This window comes from Megascapheus bottae, chromosome 38, assembly GCF_031878675.1.
Source record: "Megascapheus bottae isolate mThoBot1 chromosome 38, mThoBot2.hap1, whole genome shotgun sequence".
Taxonomy (NCBI): domain Eukaryota; kingdom Metazoa; phylum Chordata; class Mammalia; order Rodentia; family Geomyidae; genus Megascapheus; species Megascapheus bottae.
In genome coordinates, this window is record NC_143546.1 from 1,567,609 (window position 1) to 1,590,879 (window position 23,271).

Below are 23,271 nucleotides of genomic sequence, written 5' to 3' on the forward strand. Positions count from 1 at the left end.
CCTGCCGACGTTCCGCGGGGCGGGACAGATCGGACCCGGCCGCTCGGGGCCGCCCTCCCACCGCCGCTGCCGCTTCCGGGCGACGCTCCCTCGCGCGAAAGCCCGCCCCCTGCCGCCACTTCCGCCCCGACTTCCGGCTGCCGGCAAGATGGCTGGAGAGCCGCAGAGGGTGCTGCCGCTGCTTCCCCCCGCCGCGGCGGCGGGCGGCGAGGGCCCCGCCGAGGTCTCCCCGGAGCCGGCCACCCCGGACCCCCCTTCCTCCGCGGCCGTCTCCCCAGGGACGGAGGAGCCGATGGGCGACGCCAAGAAGAAGAGTGAGCGGGGCCGGGGCGGAGCCGGGAGCGCGGCGGAGCGGGGCGGAGCAGGGCGGGAGCGTCCCGGGCGGCGGCCGGCAGGTCGCGGAGCCCCACGTGTGCCTCGGGCCGCCCGGCTGCTCGCGGGGGGGGGGGGGGGTTGGCTGGGTCCCCGGTCACCCCCGGGCCGGGTCCCGTGGTTATCTGGGCCCTGATGGTCTGTCCGAGTCTGTAAACACGCCTCGTGGAGATGCGTCCACACAAGATCACGCCGCCAGTGATTTCTCCCTGTCGCAGTTGACGTCCTGCTGAAGGCTGTGGGTGACACCCCGATAATGAAAACCAAGAAGTGGGCGGTGGAGCGAACCCGGACGGTTCAGGGCCTCACCGACTTTATCAAAAAGTTCCTTAAACTCGTGGCTTCGGAACAGCTGGTACGACCCCGGGGCGACAGCCGTGCTCCCCGGAGAGGAGGAGTGACCGGCGGAAACCAGTACCTAATGGGGAGCCTACACAGTGGGTGCAGAACCGGTGGTGATGGCCCCGCCAGGGCACTCCCGGCAGCTGTCAGGGGCAGAAAGACACCCTGTTGGGCCCTTCCTGTCTCGCAGTGGGGAAATGGAGGTGCACCCTGCTAAAAACTGCCCCAAATGTGGCTTTGATTGACTGCAGTTCCCACGTGTGGGTGTGGGGGGGGTAGGGCTTGAAGTCTGAACTCAGGGCCTGGGCGCTGTCCCTGAGCTCTTCGGCTCAAGGCTCGCCCTCTGCCACTTTGAGCCACAGCCCTATTTCCGGTTTTCTGGTGCTTCATTGGCGGTAACTGGCTTTGAACAACCTCAGTCCTCTCATCTCAGCCCCTGAGTAGCCAGGATCACAGGTGTGAGGCACTAGCGCCCACCTTCAGCCTTGGCCTTTGATCCATTGGTCCTGAGGTGGGCAGTTCTGCCAGAGATGTGAGAGTGCGCCTCGCACTCAGTGTTGGAGTAAATGGGAAACACTCCAAGGCAGCTGTGTCATAAGGGTTAAGATTCTGAGTGCCTGTAGCCTGGCTTCTGGCATTTGACTACAGGAGCTTGAAAGCTCACATAGTCATGTACCATTAAACAACAGGAACTTGCTCTGACTGATTCTGTTGGGTGAACGTAAGAGAGAAAACTTGCCGAACAGATGTGGGTGTGTTGTGGTATATTTTGAGAGCGCCAGCGTGTTCAGGTCCCTTTGATGGCTGGCTTCCACCAGCAGATGGGTCACCATTTCGGACATCATTTCTGCATCTTGCAGCAAGCAAAAACCCAGGACAGACAGTGAACTCATCTGCAAGGGGGAATGTGTTAGGCATCCTTTTTTTCTGTGAGGAGCAACAAATGGAAACTCATCCCAAAGCTAAGAGTTCGAAATTGCAGAATTGGCACCCAGAAAATGAAAATTCATTGGTTACTGTTAAAAATGAGCCCCCTTGTTTTGTTTTTCTTTCTTGTAGTTTATTTATGTGAATCAGTCCTTCGCTCCTTCCCCAGACCAGGAAGTTGGAACCCTGTATGAGGTGAGCAACAACGGTGATTGCCCTAGGGGTGCAGATCTGAGCAGTGTGGGGACTGGTGTGTAGTCAATTGTCACTTAAGAGCTTGATTGTCACAGCTGTGGGCAAGGCCACAGCTGTATCTCAAGCCTGCTGAACATAGCAGGAACTTAAATTCTATTGTGATCGAAGAAGCAAAGTGTAATTCTCAGAGAGTAGTTTTCTTCCCCTCTGTGTTTCTCTGCGCTGTTCCTGTCTGCATTGCAGATCTGCCTCGACAAAATTGAGGGAAACTACATTCAGAGAACTTGATTCTACCCTCTGTGCCTTCCTGGCAGCAGTCAGTAGGGTGTGCAAATGGCCAGAGCTCTGTTGTGACCTACACTGTGGTCAGAACCAGCCAGCCACTCATACCCAAGTCTAGTTAAAGTCAGCACTGAAATAACTGATAGCATGTGGCAGAAACAGGCATGTACTGGATAAGAAGTTGAAAGGCATGAATGCCAGTCAAGATGGATCTAAACTGCTTTGTACCTTTGCGCAACTAGTTAAACATAATCAAAAACAAAAATTAAAAGAAACGGACAGGTTTTGCAGAAGTGGCCTTACAACATGGGCATTCTATCTACACAAGTACTTGGGGCACGGGGCATTTCTTCATAGGATCCAGAAGTAGGAAATACTGACTTCCTAAAGAATAACAAAGGTGAGTTTAACGTATTGAGTCTTTCTTCTTGCAGTGTTTCGGCAGTGACGGCAAACTGGTTCTGCACTACTGCAAGTCTCAGGCGTGGGGGTGAAGCTACTTGCTGCAACCTTGAGATGGTTTTCAGAGAAAATGGCTCCAGAATGTTTCCATGCCTGTGAGAGACCGGATGGATAGGAAGCACTCACACGCATCTGCCAAGGCTTCCACTTAGATGCTGGTGCACTGATTGCAAAGGACTGGCTCTCCAGTTAGCCCCGTCTCCCTCCCCGTCACCACTGCTGAACCAGATGCCTCAGGTTAATTACAACAGGGAACCTGCAGCAAGGTCTAATCAGTGCTCAGAATGGCACGGTTAGTATCCTATTGGGCTTTTTTGTTGTTGTTCCTACTAAATGTTTACTTACTGGCGCGTTTGTTAGAACTTTGATTTGTGGAGCATGAGGGTTTATTGTTCCCTGTGTGAACAAGTTGTGTTGGCCTCTGCTGGCTCAGTCCCTCACATAGCCCAGTAGGGGGCAGCACAGCCCACGGGAAAGGCTTGGCCGTTTGGTAAGAGAAGACTTCTACAACTGATGTCCCGCTGACAGCATTTTCACTGATGCTTGCATCTGTGGTGTATTCCTTCCGCTGTACCTTTTAGGAAGCCTCTCCATGCCTGTCATGTCAGCCCTTGGAAGGCTTGTGTCAGGAAGATTCAGAGTTTGAGGACACCCTTGGCTACGTAGCAAGACCCTGCCACCATAAACAGAAAAACGCATTCCCGTCAATTGAATGGAATGTCCACACAGGGTCAGAGGCATGCAGTAGAATTCACCAGTTGAGGACTAGAACCAGACTCCCATTCCTTTGACCTGGAGTGGGCCTTGTGACTGGTCTTCACTGCTGAGTTAGCACTGGAAGACGCCCAGTGAAACTTCACATTCAAGCAATGGCTGTTGCGTGCAATTTCTGTCTGTGTCCCTGGGTGTTCAGTTAACAGAGCCAGCAGACTAATATTGACTGACTCAATGGTTCAGTATTAGGTCAACAAAAATAAGTTGCTGGGTACCACTGGGTGTGAGCTACTCAGGGGGCTGAGACCTGAGGATCGCAGTTCAAAGCCAGGCCAGACAGAAAAGTCCATGAACCTCCTTGTCCCCACTTAACCACTATAAAAGCCAGAAATAGGGCCCAAAGTTTAGCTAGAGGTCGGGTGTCTGCCTAGCGTTCACTGAGACCCAGGTTTGATTCCACAGTACCACATACACAAAAAGCTAGAAGTGGGCCTGTGGTTTAAGTGGTAGGGCTCTAACTTTGAGAAAACCCAAGGACTGCTCAGGCCCTGAGCTCAAGCCCCAGGACTGGCAAAAAAAAAAAAAAAGCCAGAAATGAAGCTGTGGTTCAAGTGGTCGACGACTTGCCTTGAGCAGAAAAGCTGACGGACAGCGCCTTGATCTCAGGAGTTGAAGCCCCACAACCAGCACAGAAAAAGTCAAATAGCAATTACGGGGGGGGGGGGGGGGGAGAAGACTTGGATCTAGGTTGAATTTATGTTTGGAGCTAATTTTTTTTTTTTTTTGCCAGTCCTGAGCCTTGAACGCAGGGCCTGGGCACTGTCGTGGGGCATTCTCAAGGCTAGAGCTCTACCACTTGAGCCACAACACCGCCTCTGGAGTTTTTTCTATGTATGTGGTACGAGGAGTCAAACCAGGGTCTTTGTGCATGCTAGGCCAAATTCCAGGCCCCAGGAACTAATATTTTAATAGTAGAATTTTCACCATCTCTGCACAATCAAAAACTCATTATGCTCATCTTAACAACTTAGTAGCTTATTAAGTCTGGTTAACTAAATACGTATACCTGATTTCTTTCCCTAATAGCCTTGATGTCAGTAATGTCATGTTTTCCCTTACTCTATGTAAAGATCCTACTTCTACAGCACAGGAGATCCTACTCCTGGCTTTAAAAAGTATGTAAAGATTTCATCAAGGCCTCACCAGATTTTAGGCATACAGTAAGTTAAGAGTGTTTATCTGTGATCAAGATAAGATTAGAGCTAGTGGAGTCTGATTTCTAGGGCTTGTTTAACCCTAAATGGACTTTGTATGTCACTTTTTCTTATCAGATGACAGAACTAAATGTATGCCTTAGATTATGTAGCCATTGGCACTGATTTACTTAGGTGTAACCCAAAGTAAGAAAGCATTAGATGTTGAAGGAGAAGAAAAATGAGTCTTTGCTGCAGCTGCTTCATTGCTTGGGGATTATAGCTGTGCTAAGGCTTTGACCAGCCAGGCAGAAACAGAGAAAGACACTCAAAGACTTCACCTGGCCTAGTTCTGACAGTTGTATTTCCCAGTCCACACCATGTTCCTTCCTCAGCTTACCTGTGTCCGTGGGCTAACTCCGTCCTGGGGATTCCTGCAGCAACCCCACTACATTAACACCGCCCCAGCCAGGCATGCACACACACTGAGGGTGGAGGCGAGTCTGACTAACAACGCATGCCAGCATTCTGCAGGTGAGAGTAAAACCAGTCCTGCTTATCTGCTAGAGCTGAGCCATACCCTGTTCCCACTTCACACGCTGCCAGTACATCCATGTCGAGCTGTTCTCTGACTCAAAGATAAAGGGACCCGGGAATGCTCCGTCAACACCCAGTCTCTGCGCAGACATGACTTGCAGAAGGTGCCTGCTGAGCTCCTCTGAAATAACCTCCTCTCCCACCTTCCTCTGCTTTGCATTTCTTCCTTGCTTGTTGTATACAGTCGGCATGTGTGTGGCATAGAATGCCAGACTTATCCCAGCCTGCCCCAAACAGACTGCAACCTGAGGACAATGACTTAAAACCTTGGGGAACTCAATTGTGTGCGCAGTTTCTGGCTCATAGTATAGTGCTCTTAACAAATGTGTCCTGGGCCAGGCGTGGTGGCTCACACCTGTAATCCTAGCTACTCAGGAAGCTGAGATCTGAGGATCGCAGTTCAAACCCGGGCAACTAAAATCCATGAGACTTATCTCCAATTAACCACCAAGAAAAGCAGAAGTGGCACTGTGGCTCAAGGGTTAGGGTGGTAACCTTGAACTGAAGAGCCCAGGGACAGAGCTCAAGCCCCATGACCAACAACAATAACAAAAAAATGTGTCCTGGGGGTCAGGAATTTAGCCTGGTGGTAGTGTGCTTGTCTAGCATGCATGAAACTCTGGGTTGGAGTCCTCAGTACCACATACACAGAAAAAGTTAAACGTGCTACCACCCTTGAGCAAGAAGTATCCAAGGCAGCCAACCAGCTGGAGAAAGATATTTACCAATAATATATCAGGCAAATGCTTAATAGCCATATCTACAGGGAACTCAAACTAATCCCCCCAAAACCCAACAAACCACTCACTAAATGGGCAAGGGAGCTAAAGAGAGACTTTGCCAAAGAAGAGGTTAAAATGGCAGACAGACATGAGAAAATGCTCATCATCCATGATCATGAAGGAAATGTAAATAAAAACAACCCTAAGATACCACCTTACCCCAATTAGAATGGCCAACATTCTGAACTCAGACAACGACAAATGCTGGCGGGGTTGTGGAGAAAAAGGAACCCTACTGCACTGCTGGTGGGATTGTAAACTAGATCAGTCACTCTGGAAAGCAGTGTGGAGGTTCCTTAAAGAACTGAAAATAGACCTTCCCTATGGTCCTGCCATACCACTTCTGGGCATCTATCCTGAACAGCATGACCCAGGATATGATAAAGACACCTGCTCAGCTATGTTCATCTCTGCACTATTCACAATAGCCAGGCGATGGAAACAATCCAGATGCCCTGCTGCAGATGAATGGATACAGAAAATGTGGTCTATATACACAGTGGACTTCTACATAGCCAACAGACAAGATAAAATAATGGCATTTGCAGGGAAGTGGATGAATCTAGAGCGAATCATGTTGAGTGAGACAAGTCAAGACCTAAGGAACAAAAGGCGCATGGTATCCTTAATATATGTTTATTAGATCCAAAATCTATGTGATTGTACATAGAGAAACCTTTTTTTTCTTTTTTTTTTTTTTTTGCCAGTCCTGGGCTTGAGCTCAGGGCCTGAGCACTGTCCTTGGACTTTCTCAAGGCTAGAGCTCTACCACTTGAGCCTCAGCACCACTTCCGGCTTTTTTTTTGTATGTATGTGGTACCCAGGAATTTAACCTGGGTCTTCGTGCATGCTAGGCAAGCACTTTAACCACTAGGCCAAACTCCCGGCCAAGAAACCCTTCTTGACTACCTGTTGGTTAAACATGACATTTGAAATATGATGTAAAAAATCAATGTAAATAAATTTTTTTAAAAAAGTGTCCAAGGATAGTGCCCAGCCCCTGGGTTCAAGCCCTAGAACTAGCAAAAAAAAAAAAAAAAAAAAAAGATTAATTAAAAGAAGTAGCCTGGCGGGGCATGGTGGCTCATGCCTGTAATCCTAGATACTCAGGAGGCAGAAATCTGAGATCAAGGTTCAAAGCCAGCTGGGGAGCACAAAAGCACCTAAGACTCTTACCTCCAGTTAACCTCTAGAAAACAAAAAGTGGAGCTCAAGGATAAGGCGGTAGCCTTGAGCTGAAGAGGACAATGGCCAGGCCCAGGGGTAGGGCTGAAGAGCTCAGGGACAGCATCCAGGCCGAATTCATGACCCACAAAAAGAAAGAAAGATAGCGTGAGTTCCTGGCAAGCACAAAGCACTCTGTGCTAGGCAGGGATGGAAATGACAGCTAGCACAGTGGCCCATATCTGGCCATCTCAGCCACTGGCGAGGCCAAGGTAAGCAGAGTTCAAAGCCACCTAGGCAACACCAGCGAGACACCCCCAGACTCTGAAATTAAATGGAGCCTGTTCCAGAAGTTCTGCCTGGCAGGGTGATTCACATGAGCACTGCCAGTGCCTTGTGAGAAGACAGTGAGTAACTTAGTGAGAGATAGTCATTGCTGCTCAAAAAGCTTTGGCAATAGGCACTGCTCCTCTAAGAGGAAAGCCACACACTGAAATGACCTAGAATCGTAGCGGAAGGCAACATTTTGCTGAAGCAAAAGAATAGATGTGGTGTGCAGAAAATAAAAAGTGATGCATTCAACGTGGCAAGTAGTAAAGGATGACTTTTTAAATTAAGTAGCTTAGATCCGAAACTCAGGCAACTTTATTACCAAGCTGACAAAACCCTGCTGAGTAGAGAAATCAGAATTAGTGAAAATTGGTGGCGAGGGAAAAGTAGTCGAATGCTTTGGCTGGAAAAAAGCTGGAGCCATGGAGTCCAGAGAAGGAAGCCAGCGAAGCCATCCAGCCACAGTAGGAAGGCTTGGAGAAGTGGAGGAGGCGCAGTGAGAATAAGAAAAAGGCAAAGGGGGCAGACCTATCAGCTGGCACTTGGTTAAGAGAGTTCTGGGGAGGGGGGAGCGCCCTGCAGGCACAGGACCTCTAGGGCTTGAACTATGTGCCCGAGACGTTCCTGAAGCACTGTGCTGGGGGTGCAATAGCCGGGAGAGGCCGAGCTTGGCATGTGACGTGGGAGAGAGGTGGAAGCACATCTACAGAGATGACGGAGGAAATGCGGCCTGGGGAACAGGCCGAGAGCAAAAGCCAACACGATGCATATGGCCGACTCGAAGATGTTTGAGGAGCACGCGGAGGGACTGAAGCAGAACATGAATTGTCAGAAGACAGAGCGCCAGCCCGGCTCGGTGTTCTGCAAGATCGCACAAGTTCTCATGCTCAGCAGCACAAGCAGAGGGCACGCCGGCCGGCCGTCCCAGCCCTGTGGGTAGGGGGACTGCTGTCCAAGGAGAAAACAGTCACCACCACCGTGATAATAGGCAGAAAGAGCAGGATGAGTAGGACACAAAGGCCACAGCATTGCCTTTTTGGGAACTCGGGATGAAATCCAAATACTGGAAGCAAAGCGACTTCAGAAGGACACCCTGGCGTAGCGTGTGTGTGTCTGTGTGCCTGTGCCTCTGTGCGTGTGTGTCCGTGTGTGCACGAGGGCGCACACGAGTGTGCGCGTGTGCACACATAACACTGCAAGCCACTTAGCTCCCGGCTTGGCTCCGCACGAGCCTCCAGGGGCCATGCGAGTCTGCAGGCTGGAGAAGAGGGAGGGAGGCCACGCCCGGCAGGCGGCCCGCGCCTGGGGGCCTCGTCCTCCCGGCCTTCCCGGGCTCCCTCGGGCCAAGGCGGCAGGCGGGACTGAACGAAGCTCCCGCTGCCGCCTGACCTGCGGGCGCGGGGCGGGCGCGGGAACCCTGTTCAGTGGAGGGCTGGGGACGCCGGGCGGGGCCTGGTCCGGGGCTGCGGGCGTGCGGCCTCTTGGGGGCGGGGCCGGGCCGGGGGGCGGGGCCTGTCGGGGGGCGCGGGCGTGCGGCCTCTTGGGGGCGGGGCCGGGGGGCGGGGCCTGTCCGGGGCTGCGGGCGTGCGGTCTCTTGGGGGCGGGGCCGGGGGGCGGGGCCTGTCCGGGGCTGCGGGCGTGCGGTCTCTTGGGGGCGGGGCCTGTCCGGGGCTGCGGGCGTGCGGTCTCTTGGGGGCGGGGCAGGAGGCGGGGCCGGGCCGGCGGGGGGCGGGGCCGCGGGTGCTCGCGTGGAGCCCGCTCGAGGCCCCTTTGTTCCCGCGTGCGCGGTTCTCGGCGGCACGGTGGGTGGTGGTTGCAGCCCCGCAGGCTCCTGGAGGAGGAGTCCCCTCCTCAGCCCCCGTTCCGTGCGTCCCCTCGTCGCCCCGTGCGGACGCGCCGGGACCTAGGCAGGGGCAGCGGGCACGCGCCGTGGGAGCGGGGCCCGGCGGGCGGCTCGGGATCCGGGGGCGGCGGGGCCCGCGAAGCGGGCGGGGCCACGCGCGGACCAGGCCCCCGCCCCGCCCTCGGCCCCGGCCCCCTCCTCTGCCCCGGCCCCCGCCCCTGTCCCCGGCCCCCGCCCCGCCCCGGCCCCTGTCCCCGGCCCCCGGCCCCCGCCGCCCCCGGCGCGGCCGGCTTAAATAGAGCCGGGCGGGCGCCGCGCCGCTGTCCCGGCCGCCGCGGCGAGCGAGCGGCGGCTGCGCGTCCTCGGGGCGCGCGGGGATGGAGCGCACGGCGGAGCGCAAGCCGCGCACGCTGGCCGAGCTGGTGGGCGCCCTGCACCGGCTCTTCGCGGGCGACGAGGTCAACGTGGAGGAGGTGCAGGCCGTGCTGGAGGCCTACGAGGGCGACCCCGCCGAGTGGGCGCCCTACGCCGCCTTCGACCCGTACAGGTGCGGCGGGGCGGCGGGGGCCCCGCTCCTCCCCGGCCCCGCTACCCCCCGGCCCCGCTCCCGGCCCCGCTCCTCCCCGGCCCCGCTCCCCCCCTACCCCGGCCCCGCTCCCCAGCCCCGCTCCCCGGCTCCAATCTCCGGCCCCGCTCCTCCCCGTACCCGCTCCCCGACCCCCTACCCCCACCACCCTGGCTCCCCGCCCGGAGGGGCCCGCGCCGGGGCGGAGCCGGGCGGGGGACGTGTCGGCGGGGCCGGGGGGGGGGAGGGGGGATCCGGCCCGGACCCCGCGGGGCCCCCACCCCGCCCCAGGATCTGCCTGGGCTCGCTGTCCAGGTCCCCACCCTGTCCCCGTGGCTGTCGGTGAAGCCACGCCAGCTTGCAGGCTTGCTGATGTGCCTAGTGTGTGTGCGTCTGTGTCTATGTGTGTGTCCATGTCTGTGAGCCTGTGTCTGTGTGTCTGCGTGCATGCATGTGTGTCTGTGTCTGTGAGTGTGTCTATGTGCATGCATGTGTGTGTCTGTGTCTATGTGTGTGTCTGCGTGCATGCATGTGTATCTGTCTGTGTCTGTGTGTCTATGTGCATGCATGTGCGTGTGTCCGTGTGTGGCTGTGTCCATGTGTGTGTCTATGTGCATGCATGTCTGTGTGTCTGTGTCTGTGTGTCTGTGCGTGTGTCTATGTGCATGCATGTGTGTGTGTCTGTGTCGATGTGCATGCGTGTGTGTCTCTGTGTGTAGGTGTCCATATGTTGTGTGTGTCTGTGTGTCTGTGTTTATGTGCATGTGTGTGTGTCTGTCTGTGTCTACGTGCATGCATGTGTGTCTGTGTATGTCTGTGTCTATATGTCTGTGTGTCTGTGTGTGTGTCCCAGTCCTGGAGCTTGAACTCCAAGCCTGAGTGATGTGCTTTAGCTTCTTCACTCAAGACTGACGCTGGATCATGGAGCCTCGGCTCCAGTTCCAGCTTTTTACCGAGGAATTGGAGATGACAGTCTCCAGTGAACTTCCTCCTTGGCTAACTTCTAACCACACATGATCCTCAGACCTGAGCCTCCTGATCAGCTGGGACCCTGGTGTGCCTACCTCCCAGCGCCTCCATCCTCTGCGTTTCACAAGTAGATGGACAGAGAGGCGAGGTGGGGTGCCACCCCAAAGTGTCACCACTTGAGAGTTTGTCATAGTGCTACCTCTGACTGCGCTAGGCCTTGGCCCAGGGAAAGGAGCCACGTAGACTCATCTTCACAATAAGCATTTCCAGGGACCTTGAATTCTTCTTCCTTAACAGACTCAGTCTCTTTTCCAAGCAAGTGGAAGTCTGGTCCTGAGTCAAGCATTGGGGGGAGAAGGAGTGTGCAGGGATGAATTCTGTTCCCAGTTGGGGCACCCAGTAGGTGCTTAGCAGTGTGCAAGACCAGGCTAAAAAGCAAGCCATAGGCTCCTGGCGGAGATACCCCTGTACTGTGATTTACAAGGCTGTGTGGCTAGCCCCTGGCGAGGTCACAAAGAACTGCAGAGGTAGGAAGACTAATCGACTAATCTAATCGCTGAAAAGGACTTACTAAGCAAGTCTCTCAAGAGTCACGCTCCCCCAGGCCCTTGGCCCTGAGCCTGGGGGCGAGAGGCGGGGGGGACGGGGAGGGAAGGGACAAGCCAGATGCCCTGCCCAGGTGGCCAAAATGGAGGAGCATTGCAGAGTGCCTTGGGTCCGCTGTCCTTGCACAGGAAGTCTAAGATGGTATTAGCATGACCAGACTTCCACACATGAGAGCAGTTAACCTTTTGAAGTGATCACACATGCACACACTCGCACACACGCACATGCACTCTTTCCCCAAGTTTGGGTGGTTGTTTTGCTTTGGGGTTTTTGTGTAGTTTTTCAATGATTGGTCCCTGCAGGGGCAGGTTTAGCATTCCGGTCTGATTCGTCTTTGTTCCAGTACTCAGGCTAACCTCCAGCTTGTTTGTGTGGAACTTTTCAGTGCCAGTCACTCTGAATGCGCTGTGCTGAAGCTGTAGTGGTAAAAATGAAGACCTCTAAAGCAGCTATTTGGTGAAATCTGGTTTCTCAAGTCCTACTTTAGCTCTTGGAAGGAAAAGGAGAAAAAAAAAAAAAAGCCCTCAACAATAGCAACATTCTTCTACAAGGGCAGTCATTTACTTAAAAAATATCATCTGTAAGAAAGTTACTTTTTTTTATCAGCCTGAGATTGATGAACATGAAGAACTAGAGTTTGTTTTGATTTCTGTTACCTTTCCAGGCCATTAATTAAAACCGAGCAGTGGACTTTTATAATGGTAGAGAATTGAACAGAGAAAGAGTTTGTCATCTGTCAGAGATCAGCAAACAAAACAAAACAGCCAGAAAATTCAGAAGGGTCAAAAATCAACTGGGAGAAATTGTTTATATTAGGGCTAGATTTCTACTTAGAAAACCACATCCAAAGTGGCTTAGAGGTAGAAATATTAACATTCACATATAAGTGGTACTTTGTAACACTCTTTTTTTTTTTAGCAATTCTGTTTTTAGTTAGATTCAGCCTACTGAATATGTTGTATATGTGGTATATTTTTGCTTTTTTGTTTGTTTAGGTATACCCGAAATCTTGTGGATCAAGGAAATGGGAAATTTAATCTGATGATTCTGTGTTGGGGTGAAGGGCATGGAAGGTAAAATATCTGTTCACTCAAAATATTTCTTTTGATTTTTTTATTGTTGTTGTTGCATTTTGTTTTGTTTTGGAATCAAACCTGGGACCAAGGAGCCCACAACTGAGAAATGCTCCAAGCCCCATTCAGGTACTGGGTAGAGTACCAGAGTCAGCAAAAGACAAACGTCTTAATCTTGCAAAGACCAACCAATCACAGTTTACAATACTTTAGTCACACTGTCCCTGTAATCCCAGTATAGGGGTTTCGGGCATGAACTGGTGTCTTAAAACCAAGCCTGTGCCCCATTTGTGAGGAAATGGAAAGACTTAGAAAAAAATCATATTAAGTGAAGTAAGCCAGACTCAAAGGAACATAGGCTCAATGGTTTCTCTCATTCGTCATAATCAGTAGAAACCTTGGACTCTCCTAGCAGAGATTTACAATAGAACAAAACCTAGATACATAAGGCCAGATAGATGCTAAATGAAAGGACCTCCAGGATATAGAAACAAAAGTTGTCCTTAATGTACTATGTCATCTCTTTTTCTGTCCCTTGGCTATCTCATATTGTTACAGCATTCCACCTTGTTATCTGATATATCGTATATATGCGTATTTGAAATCAGATAGGGAAGGGGGGAAAGACAAGATGAGGGGCGAGGGTGGGGAGAAGGAAATGGGGACCAAGACATGAGAAAGGGTATCAATGTATGTGAAGTAATACACCTTCCATCAGGTGAATATAATGTAACCCTTCTATTACAACAAAAATATATGGAAAAAATTAAATAACACCAAGCCTGAAAGGGAGTGCTAAATCAAGAAACCACCTTCCTTTAACCTGTTGATCTGAGGTTAAACTTTGTGTTTTAATAGTGCTTCAACCCGACCTCTGTGGTATGAGGTGTGTAAACAGTTGTGAGACCAAAGAACAACCCAGCAGGACTGGGAGCTGGAAAAACACTTCACAAATTCAAAAGAAAAATGGTTTCTGCTTCAAGTTGTTCAGCTTCTTTACCTGGAAGGCACTTAGCCCCGTACTGATTCTTCACATATCAGTTTCATGTCTTGTTACCAAATGAATATGGTTATTTCTTTTTTTTTTAATCAGATCTTTCTTCCTTCTTGAGAATGGCGATTTTTTTTAAATGCTAGTATTACTTCCTTTGTGTGTATTGACAGTTGTGGGGCTTGAATTCAGGGCCTGGGCACCATCCCTGAGCTCTATTGGCCAAGGCTAGCACTCTACCACGCAGAGCTCCAGTGCCACTTCAGGTGTTCTGGAGATTTGTTGGATATAAGAGCCTCACAGACTTTTCCTACCCTGGCTGGCTTTGAACCTCTATCTTCAAATCTCAGTCTCTTGAGGAGCTAGGATTACAGACCCAGCTTTTGGGTTTTGGGTTTTGAGTCTTGAGGACTTCACTGCCTGGACTGGATTTGAGCCTCGGTCCTCAGATCTTATCCTACGGGGTTGCTAAGGTCCCAGACGTGAGTCACTGGAACCTGGTTTTAGACTTTTTCTTTTTTTCCGAGTCCTGGGTCTTGAACTCAGGGTTGAGCACTGTCCCTGGGCTTTCTGGCTCAAGGCTAGTGCTTTAGCCACAGCTTCACCTCCAACTTTTTTTTTTCTTTTTTGGTTCTTAAATAGAGCTAAGTGTCTCAGGTACTTTCTTGCCCAGGCTGGCTTCAAACCCTGATCCTCAGATCTCAGCCTCCTGAGTAATAGGTATGACAACAGACAAGAGCCACCGGCACCCAGATTCAGGGTTTTCCGCTTTCTCCGTCCGGTCTCCCTTTGTAGCACAGGTTGTCCTTGAAGTCTGGGTCTTCCTGCCTCCCCCTCTGAGAGCCTGGATTCTAGCTATACACCACCCCTCTCTGCCCCTTCCAGCTATGCCTCAATACCAGTGATGGAGTCTTCTATTGCTGTTTCCTGGACAGTGTTCAATTGTAAACTGATTTTTTTTTTTGCCAGTCCTGGGCTTGAGCTCAGGGCCTGAGCACTGTCCTTGGACTTTCTCAAGGCTAGAGCTCTACCACTTGAGCCTCAGCACCATTTCCGGCTTTTTTCTAGGTATGTGGTACCGAGGAATCGAACCCGGGTCTTCATGCATGCTAGGCAAGCACTTTAACCACTAGGCCAAACTCCCGGCCCCACTGATATTTTTTTTAATCCATCAGAAACAGATCTAGGTCTGGGAGGGGGCAGGGTGGGGCAGGAGGGGTTGACCTTGTCCGGGTGTCAGGTGTTGAGATGACCACTGACGCCCCCTGGCTGTCGTGTGTGTTTGTGTGTACAGCAGCATCCATGACCACACGGACTCCCACTGCTTCCTGAAGATGCTGCAGGGAAATCTCAAGGAGACGTTATTCGCCTGGCCTGACAAAAAGTCCAATGAGATGACCAAGAAGTCCGAGAGAACGCTGAGGGAAAACCAGTGCGCCTACATCAATGGTAGGAGCCGGTCCTGTGTGGGGGAGGAATATTAGAGACGCTGCTTACTCTCTGGGTGGTCTGGAATGGCCGAAGGGGCCTTGTGATGGAGGGGCAGTGGGAGGTTGGCTTGGGAAGTCCTTATAGCTGGGTTGGGGGTCCCTGACTGAAAACGTATGCACATAAGTGATCATCTCCTTAGAAAGTCCCACGCCTGTCATCCTGGCTACTCAGGAGGCTGAGATCTGAGGATTGAGGTTCAAAGCCAGCCCGGGTAGGAAAGACCATGAGATTCTTATCGCCAGAGCTGTGGCTTAAGTGATATAGCATTAGCCTCCAGGATGATGATGATGATGATGATGATAATAATAATAATAATAATAAAAGCTCAGTAAATAGCAGCCAGGCCCTTGAGTGCAAGCCCTTGGATTGGTACAAATTAAAAAGTCCTGTACCGGTCAAAACTTAGAACAGTCAGAAAGAGTAAGAATGTCCCTCACTGAGTCATCTGCCAGCAGAAAGATGGTGGAAACATGAGAACATGGAAAGGAATGTTCTAGAAATAAATGATTAGCTAGCACTGGTTTTTCTGAGATGCATACGGCAGACCTACAACTTTTCTCAAGGGGAATTTACAGTCTATGGTTGGACGGTGAAGTGTAGATTTTGTTCCAAGAATTTGTTCTTTCTCCTAAATGCATTGCAAGACAGCCAAGTCCACCCCCAGGAGAGGCAAGGAATTCAATTCTATATTTCTAAAAGGCACAGAACTTTCCAGAAAGTCTCATTGTAACATAGGAAGATAAAGCAGCCTCACTTCTCATTGGCAGATGAGCCGGCCAACATGGAGGGAAAATGAGTAACCTGTCCAAGGTTTTCAGTGCCATCCAGCACTTGAACTTGACCACGTGGCTGTGCACACACGCTCTTAATCAGGATGTTAGCTGGCTTAAATAAAATATAAAGTATTGCTGAGCTTTGTCTGGCAAAGCCTGAGAAATACGTTCCTTCCTATACCTTCCACTCTAGTATTGGCCTGAATGCGTGGCCTCCATTCACTGGGTTATTAGTTTAGGAATGCAAGACACTTACAAAGGTCAGATTGTATAGAAGATTTTTCTTCTCCTCCATTAGCATAAGGCAAGGCTGTTCGCTTCGTATGCAGCGGGGAATGTAATCCATTTTCTCAAATATTTGACGGTTATTCTATACAAGGCATAGCAAGTTTACCAGGACAGGTTTGTCGTCTGTACCATACACAGGACAGCCAGCAAGTGTTTAGAACAATGACTTCCAGCTGGAGTCAGTCTTTCTTGAGAAGTAAGCACATTCCCCACCTCCCTCCTTATTCTTCTAGCACTGAGGCTTGAACTCACAGCCTGGGCTGGAGCCACAGCTCCACTTCCAACTTTTTTTTTTTCTTCTGTAGTTTAGTGGAGATAAGAGTTTGACAGACTTTCCTGCCCAGGTTGGCTTCGAACCCAGGAGCCTCAGATCTCAGCTTCCTGAGTGGTTAGGTTGACGGGTGTGAGCCATAGGCACCCAGCTATCCCCGACCCTCCTGACGGCTTCCTTGAGACTGGTTTAATCTCTAAACCAGGGCTTTACTCCATTCTCTCCACGCCTTCTTCCCCTTTGCTTCCTCCTGCTGGGATAGGAGTTTGAGACTCGCCAGGAAAGGAGGGAGGGAGGTGGGGAGCGAGGGGAAGGAGAGGTTTCTGGTTTTCTGGTGGTTCATTGGAGATCGGTATTCCACGGACTTTCCTGCTCAGGCTGGCCTTGAACTGCCATCCTCAGCGCTCAGCCTCCTGGGATGACGACAGGCGTGAGCCACCTCGTCCTGTCCCATTGTTCTTAGTGCAAGTCCACCGCCTCCCTGACTCTTAAACCTTTCTCTGAATGCTATTTTTTTCTTCCTATAATTGTCATTTCTGGGGCCCCTTTATCCTTCCCCGGGCCGTGCCTGAGTGCTGTGGCCCGTTGGGGATTGACCCACGGGCGCTGCCCTTGGTGACTTCTTTCTGCCCGGACAGCTGTGAGCTTCAATCCAGGGGAATCGTCCTGGGTTATCCTTTAGGGTTGTTTACACATCCAGCTTCCTGAACAATCACTCTTTGAGATTTTGTTTCCCCTCCCCTTTCCTGGTTCTTTGTTTGTACTTTGGTTGTCCACTTCGCCTCCGCTTTTTCTGCCCTTCTGTTTGTAGGTTTTTATTTTCTAAATGTGCTTTTGATGTTCTGGTCCCTTTGGTTGTGCGCTCTCTCTCTCCCTCTCTCTCTCTCTGTCTCTCTCTCTCTCTGTCTCTCTCTCTCTCTCCCTCTCCCTCTCTCTCTCTCTCTCTCTCTCTGTATGTGCTGTTCACCATAGGTTTCTAACGTCTTCTGCAATGCCTGTGCCCCAGTCTCTTTTCCAAGGTGGCGCTGCCATTTTTCTTTTTTTTTTTTTTTTTTTTGCCAGTCCTGGACTTGAACTCAGGGCCTGAGCACTGTTCTTGGACTTTCTTAAGGCTAGAGCTCTACTACTTGAGCCTCAGCACCACTTCTGGCTTTTTTCTACATATGTGGTACGGAGGAATCGAACCTGGGTCTTCATGCATGCTAGGCAAGCACTCTACCACTAGGCCACACTCCTGGCCCTGTTCATCTTATCTGGAAGGCTCCACTGCCTTGGCCAGGATAATGTGTGAAATCCAGGGACAAACATGTGGCTGGCCAGAAAGGGCCCGTGAGGTTGGTGACCGTCAGACAGAGCCCTCCCTTGGGGCATCCCCTGCGACACGGGGGCCTGTCATCCCAGCTACTCAGGAGGCACAGTTCAAAGCCAGCCCCGGGAGAACTCTTATCTCCAGTGAACAACCTAAAAAAAAAAGCTGGACACGGAGCTGTGGCTCACGTGACACAGCACTAGTCTTGACCAACAAAGCTCGGGGTCAGCATCCAGACCCTGAGTTCAAACCCCCGTCTGTCTGGTGGGACAAAGAAAGCCCTTCCATGGCGGATTTTTTTTCAATGACAATATCTCTGGGAATCTTTTTTTTTTTCTGGAGCTGATAAAAATCCCGCTTCCCGCTCCTGCCTGGAGGAAGGAGCTCTGGTTGTAACTAAAGGACGGGGGGAGATGAACCTTGTCATTGGCGGGTACCTTCCTGCTGTTTCGCCTTGTTTTCACCTGTCTCATTCTCCCTAGGAGAAAGGGGAGACGAATGAGAGGGGTTTGAAGCTCTTCTTCTGAAGGTTTTCAGTTGTTGTTTTGGTGTTTGTTTTCTGTGCCAGGACTGGGACTTGAACTCTCTGGACCCGAAGGGGGGGCTGTTCCCCAGCTTTTTCACTCACTGTAGGCGTTATACCACTTGAGCCACATCCCCCCTTCCGGCTTTTTGCTGGTTCGCTGGAGATAAGACAGGAGGCGACTTAGGACTTTCTTGCTTGGGGTGGCTTTGAACCTCCATCCTTAGATCTCAACTTCAAGTGTAGCAGGGATGCCAGGGCCCGGCTGGCGTTTAATTTGTTCACTTCCTCCTCGCGCGGGTGTTGATTCCGTGTGGGGAAGGCACACGCGTGTCCTCCACCTCCATCCCTGTGCAGATTCCATTGGCCTGCACCGCGTGGAAAACGTCAGCCACACCGAGCCGGCCGTGAGCCTCCACCTGTACAGCCCCCCCTTCGACACCTGCCACGCCTTTGACCAAAGAACCGGACACAGAAACAGAGTCACCATGACTTTCCACAGCAAGTTCGGAGTCAGGACCCGCTTTGTGAGTTCTCGTATTTCTCCCCCGGGTGTAACTATCTTGCAGACTGGCAGCATCACCCTGCATGCATTGCTTTTGTGTTACGTGAATTTTATTGTTCTAGATATTTGAATTGTGTGTGTATATGTGCGCGTGTGTGTGTGCGCGCATGCACGCCGGTCCTGGGACTTGAACTCAGGGCCTGTCTCAGCTCTCTTGCTCAAGGCTGATGTTTACCACTTGAATGACAGCACATCCCTGGCTCTTTCTGCTGGTTAATTAGAGACTCGCAGACTTTCTTCTCCAGGCTGGCTTGGAATCATGGTCCTTAGCCCTCAGCCTCCTGAGTAGCTAGGATGGCAGGTGTGAGGCTCCAGGCTGGATGTTATTTGGGGATCTCTTCTCACACGTGCTAGATAAGACGGCCGAGAACACGCTGAAATACCTTGAGCTGAACATTCTCACCCGGCTTTCTTCCTTTTTTTTTTTTCCTTCCAGCAAACTTCAGGCTCACTGGAGAACAACTGAAAGACACCAACCTCCCTGCCTCCCTGCCAGCTTCTGCACTCAGGCTTGCTGACCTCCAGCCGTGGACTGTCCGAGAAGACATTTCAATCAGCCAGTGCGTGGATCCAGCACCAATGCTCATGGAAGGTGCTAAGTGTGCAAGCAGAGCCCATTCCACTGAGGACAAAAACCTGGGATTTTTAAGCAACCCGCCCCCCAATACACACAGAGTATCTCTCCTTGTTCTGCCCTTTAATTCTATTGGAACAATATTGGGGATTTCAATGAACTGTAATTAGCAATAATTAAAAATAAAAACCCGCAGACATCAAATGCCTGTTCTGATACCCAGAGGACTAAATGTCTTTAATGTACTTTGTATGTTCTTAATATTTGAAGAGGCTTTTTTTTTTGCAACTGTGCTTTTTTAATTTTTATTTTTATTTTACTAACCTTATGTTACAAGTTCTTCCACTACGCTGAGTAGAGAAACTTGAGGTGATTTGCTACTTGGTCGTGAGAAATGTTACACGGAACCAAATCTCCTGCAAACCAAAATGTAGACTCACATCTGGTATATATTCCACCATCAAAAACTGTTTACTGCTGCCAAAATTGCCAAATACGTGATTTTAATAAACCTGGATTTGAACACAATTTGAAATTGTCTCTCTGAGGAATACGATAAAACACCAAATAAATCGTAGTTTCTTCTGCGTGCATAGATTATGTGACAGGTGTGGTTTGAAGAGCCAGAGGCTCAACCCAGAGCCTGTTGCCTCCGCTGGTAAGAACTCCAAAGCATTCACAGGTTTTGTGTGTGTGTGTGTGTGTGTGTGTACTTGCATACTTGCATGCATGCCTGTCCTGGGGCTTGAACTCAGGGCCTGTGTGGCTGTCCCTAAGCTTTTGGGCTCAAAGGTAGCACTCCACCACGGAGTCTCAAGCCTCAGCTTCTGAGTAGCTCGGATGGCAGGTGTGAACCAGGCCCACATTCTCTTTGCAAGGACTAGTTGTATATACTCCACAGCTCTTTAAGTCCTTGGGTCCCTCCCAACCCTTGCTCTACTGAGTTTGTAGCAGGGCAATTAACGAGAAAAAAAAGAAGATACTCATTTATGTCTTGTTTCTGCTTTGAACTTGGGTTCTCTTTGTAGTGTTTCCCCCACAGGAATTCAGATGTTCTGAGAAGTTCGTGGTGTTCTTTTGCCTCAGGGGTAAAGTTAGCTGCTCTAGGACACAGCTTCTGCCAGGTCTTGTTTCTGGTTTGGTTTTCTGATTGCGGAGTTGAGAACAGAGGCAAGCTTCTAGATGCATTTGCGGATGGTGATTAAGGAGGAAAGACGTAGTTTTTCTTTGGCTGGGGGTGGAGTGTGACTGGCTCTTTACCTCCTAGCAGCAGTTGGAAAGACTGGGAGGCTGGTCTCCCGACCTCAGGGCCTCCAGCATCTGCATCATGCAGGATCCTTTCCCAGACCAGGCAGACTGAAGCCATGCACCCATGACTACCTACCAAGGGCAAATCCAGCACAAAGAGGATCACTTTCTCAGCATCTCCGGTGCTTCCTCATTTCCTGTGTAATCTGGAAAGGGGAAAGGAATCTCTTCCTAGAGAAATGAAAGTAAGCCAGGTGCAGGTAGCTCACACCTATAATCCTAGCTGCTCAGGAGGCTGAGACCCGAGGATCGTGTTTCAAAGCCAGCCCGGGCACAAAAAGTCTCTGAGACTCTTGTCTCCAATTAACCACCAGAAAACGGGAAGTGGTGCTGTGGCTCAAGGGGTAGAGAGCTAGAGAACTGCTAGAGGCCGGGCAGGGGCTTGGATTGACAGGTTACTGGACCTGTCAGTCTTGTGCCTTGAACTTGGGAGACTCTCCAGTTTCTTTGACCCTGACCCCTGCGCTGACTCTATTATTCTGGGGTCAGATGAGCTCAGACGCCATTATTCCAGGCCTTCTGTGCTGTGTCTCCTGGCCCCTGGCTCTCCTCTCGTCAACGTGGCGTCCCACTTCAGCTCTCCGTGGGGGTGATCTGAGTTGTTGGTGTTGTTTTTCTCGTCTTTTCTCTTGCTCTCTCGTGGCTGAGTTTTCTAACAGTGCTCAGTGTATTTGCGAAGCTTCGGGTCTTTGTGACTGGAGTCCATGCTCTCCCTGGCTTTCCAGTATGGCCTTTCCTATTCGGCCTCTCAACTCGTGGTTCCGTGTATCTCACCTTGCAACAAGATGTTCTCAACTGTGTGTGCAGGTTCTCTGCCGGGACGGTGATCCAGAACCACGAGCGTGGCAAATACAAGTGGCGTGCTCTGAAGTCCATCCATTCAGACGTCTTCGTCCATTGCGGCTTCAGTTCTAGAAACTGGCACAGCTCCTTGGTGGGACTTCCCCATCTCACCCCAGCCTATGGAGGCCAGGTTCTCGTTTGGCCTTTACTGTGGAGAGCAGGCGGTGTGAAGGGCAGAGCCAGGAGGGGTGGATGTGAGGGAAGGAGAAAGCCCCTCAAGGGTCAGTGAGAGACTGGGGGCTCCCACCTTTAAGACCTAGAGACTCCGGAGGCTGCTGGCTGAGAATCACAGTTCAAAGCCAGCCTGGAGAGTCTACGAGACTCTTCACTACAACTACCAGAAACAACAAATCCAGACGTGGAGCTGTGGCTCAACTGGTAGAGTGCTAGCTTTGAGCAAAAGCAGGGACAGTGCCACCCCGAGTTCAAGCCCCAGGACACACACATACACGCGCACACAGCCACATAGATAAACACACAGACACAGACCCATACACACACACACACACAGACACACACACACACACACACACACACACGGCCTAATGATCACAGAACAATACCTCGTCATCCATTCACCTATCCTTTTTTCCTCTTTCCACCAAAAGAATTACTTCTCCCTCCCCACACCCCCCCAGTGCAGTCTCTGGTCACCTCCAAAACTGTGGTATGGATGGAAACAACAGGCTTTCTCCGGAACACGGAACACTCCAGAACATTCCGAGCACTTGAAAGGTACAGTGCATTCTGAGATGTGTGGCTTCAACTTCTGGCAAGATAAGATGACCCCCCACCCCCAGCCCTGGCTGGCCTTCTCTTTGTCCAGGACTGTGTGCTTCGCCAAACAAGCTGGCCTGGAGCTGACCAGCCAGGATTCTCCCAGGCTGCCGGCTGAGGGCCTGTTCTTATTCATTGATTTTTGGTGCTACTGGAATTTGCTTGGCTGGTGCTTTGCTGCTTGAGCTGTGACTCCACCACTGTGTTTTGCTAGTTAATGGGAGAGGAAATCTCATGGATTTTCTGCCTGAGCTGGCTTCAAATCTCGAACCTAGTGGTTCTTACACAAGACATTGACAAGTGCACTGAAAGATGGAGTAACAGGTAGTGAATTTATTGTAGTTATTTTACAGTTAAGGACATATTTTTTTTTTAAATTGTACATAAGCCAGCTCTGGCTGCTCACACCCGACATCCTAGCTACTCGGGAGGCTGAGATCTGGTGAGCACAGTTAAAAGACAGCCTGGGCAGGGAGTCTATGAGACTCTTATCTGAAAGTGGAGCTGTGGTAGAGCACACAAAAGCTCAGAGACAGTCCCCAGGCCTTGAGTTCAAGCCCCACAGCCACTACCACCAAAATGCAACCATGGGTACTGAATTTATGATGGTTATTTTTACAATAAATCCATACTCATCTCTAAAGAGCTTGACCAGTGGTGTATCTGAACCCTGTTTCCAGGTGAGCAAGGAAACCCCTGGGCTCTTGAGGGAGCGGGGGTGGGGGAGCAAGAGAGGGACAGGATGTGGGGGGAGCTTTGTCCACTCAAGAGTTGGCAGTGATGGCTCTCATAAAAACCAGTGAAAACTCGTGGAACAGCTCAGGACATCATTCTGTTCATTCTCTACCCGAGTCTGAAAACTATCGAAGCAAAGATGTATGGGCATGCACAATACCTCTGTATCAAAACAACTTGGTCTTTGAAGGGTACATTTTTGGAATCCAAATGGATTTCTGGGGCCAGGAACATGGGCCAGTGGTAGAGTGCTTGCCTAGCATGCATGAAGACCCGGGTTCGATTCCTTGGTACCACATACATAGAAAAAAGCCGGAAGTGGTGCTGAGGCTCAAGTGGTAGAGTTCTAGCCTTGAGAAAGCCCAAGGACAGTGCTCAGGCCCTGAGCTCAAGCCCAGGACTGGCAA

The 23,271-nt window shown here is 51.0% G+C and overlaps 2 protein-coding genes across 5 annotated transcripts; both read left to right on the plus strand.

The window, feature by feature from the left end:
• The first annotated feature begins 101 nt into the window (after positions 1-101).
• On the plus strand, positions 102-2,948 carry Atg12 (autophagy related 12). Of its 2 annotated transcripts, XM_090325401.1 has the most exons (4): positions 116-314; positions 591-727; positions 1,774-1,836; positions 2,553-2,948. In XM_090325401.1, exons 1-4 carry the CDS (start codon positions 149-151, stop codon positions 2,610-2,612), a joined length of 426 nt encoding a protein of 141 aa, XP_090181527.1. In that variant the 5' UTR covers positions 116-148; the 3' UTR covers positions 2,613-2,948. The 2 variants fall into 2 exon arrangements, with proteins under 2 accessions (XP_090181530.1, XP_090181527.1); XM_090325404.1 differs by lacking the exon at positions 591-727 and having other exon boundaries at positions 102-314.
• Positions 2,949-9,523: 6,575 nt separating this feature from the next.
• On the plus strand, positions 9,524-19,729 carry Cdo1 (cysteine dioxygenase type 1). 3 transcript variants are annotated; one of them, XM_090325557.1, is made up of 5 exons: positions 9,529-9,750; positions 12,339-12,416; positions 14,705-14,856; positions 18,420-18,589; positions 19,064-19,729. In XM_090325557.1, exons 1-5 carry the CDS (start codon positions 9,581-9,583, stop codon positions 19,091-19,093), a joined length of 600 nt encoding a protein of 199 aa, XP_090181683.1. In that variant the 5' UTR covers positions 9,529-9,580; the 3' UTR covers positions 19,094-19,729. The 3 variants fall into 3 exon arrangements, with proteins under 3 accessions (XP_090181684.1, XP_090181683.1, XP_090181682.1); XM_090325556.1 differs by having other exon boundaries at positions 9,531-9,750; positions 14,702-14,856; XM_090325558.1 differs by lacking the exon at positions 19,064-19,729 and having other exon boundaries at positions 9,524-9,750; positions 14,702-14,856; positions 18,385-18,564.
• The last annotated feature ends 3,542 nt before the right edge of the window (positions 19,730-23,271 follow it).

What these genes read in the sequence shown, in the direction of transcription:
- Cdo1 (XM_090325556.1), top strand. Translation starts at nt 9,581, where the DNA reads ATGGAGCGCACGGCGGAGCGCAAGCCGCGCACGCTGGCCGAGCTGGTG. An exon ending in GCCGCCTTCGACCCGTACAG is followed by an intron (nt 9,751 to 12,338) that starts GTGCGGCGGGGC and finishes TTGTTTGTTTAG; the next exon opens with GTATACCCGAAATCTTGTGG. An exon ending in TGGGGTGAAGGGCATGGAAG is followed by an intron (nt 12,417 to 14,701) that starts GTAAAATATCTG and finishes TTGTGTGTACAG; the next exon opens with CAGCATCCATGACCACACGG.
- Atg12 (XM_090325401.1), top strand. Translation starts at nt 149, where the DNA reads ATGGCTGGAGAGCCGCAGAGGGTGCTGCCGCTGCTTCCCCCCGCCGCG. An exon ending in GGGCGACGCCAAGAAGAAGA is followed by an intron (nt 315 to 590) that starts GTGAGCGGGGCC and finishes TCCCTGTCGCAG; the next exon opens with TTGACGTCCTGCTGAAGGCT. An exon ending in TCGTGGCTTCGGAACAGCTG is followed by an intron (nt 728 to 1,773) that starts GTACGACCCCGG and finishes TCTTTCTTGTAG; the next exon opens with TTTATTTATGTGAATCAGTC.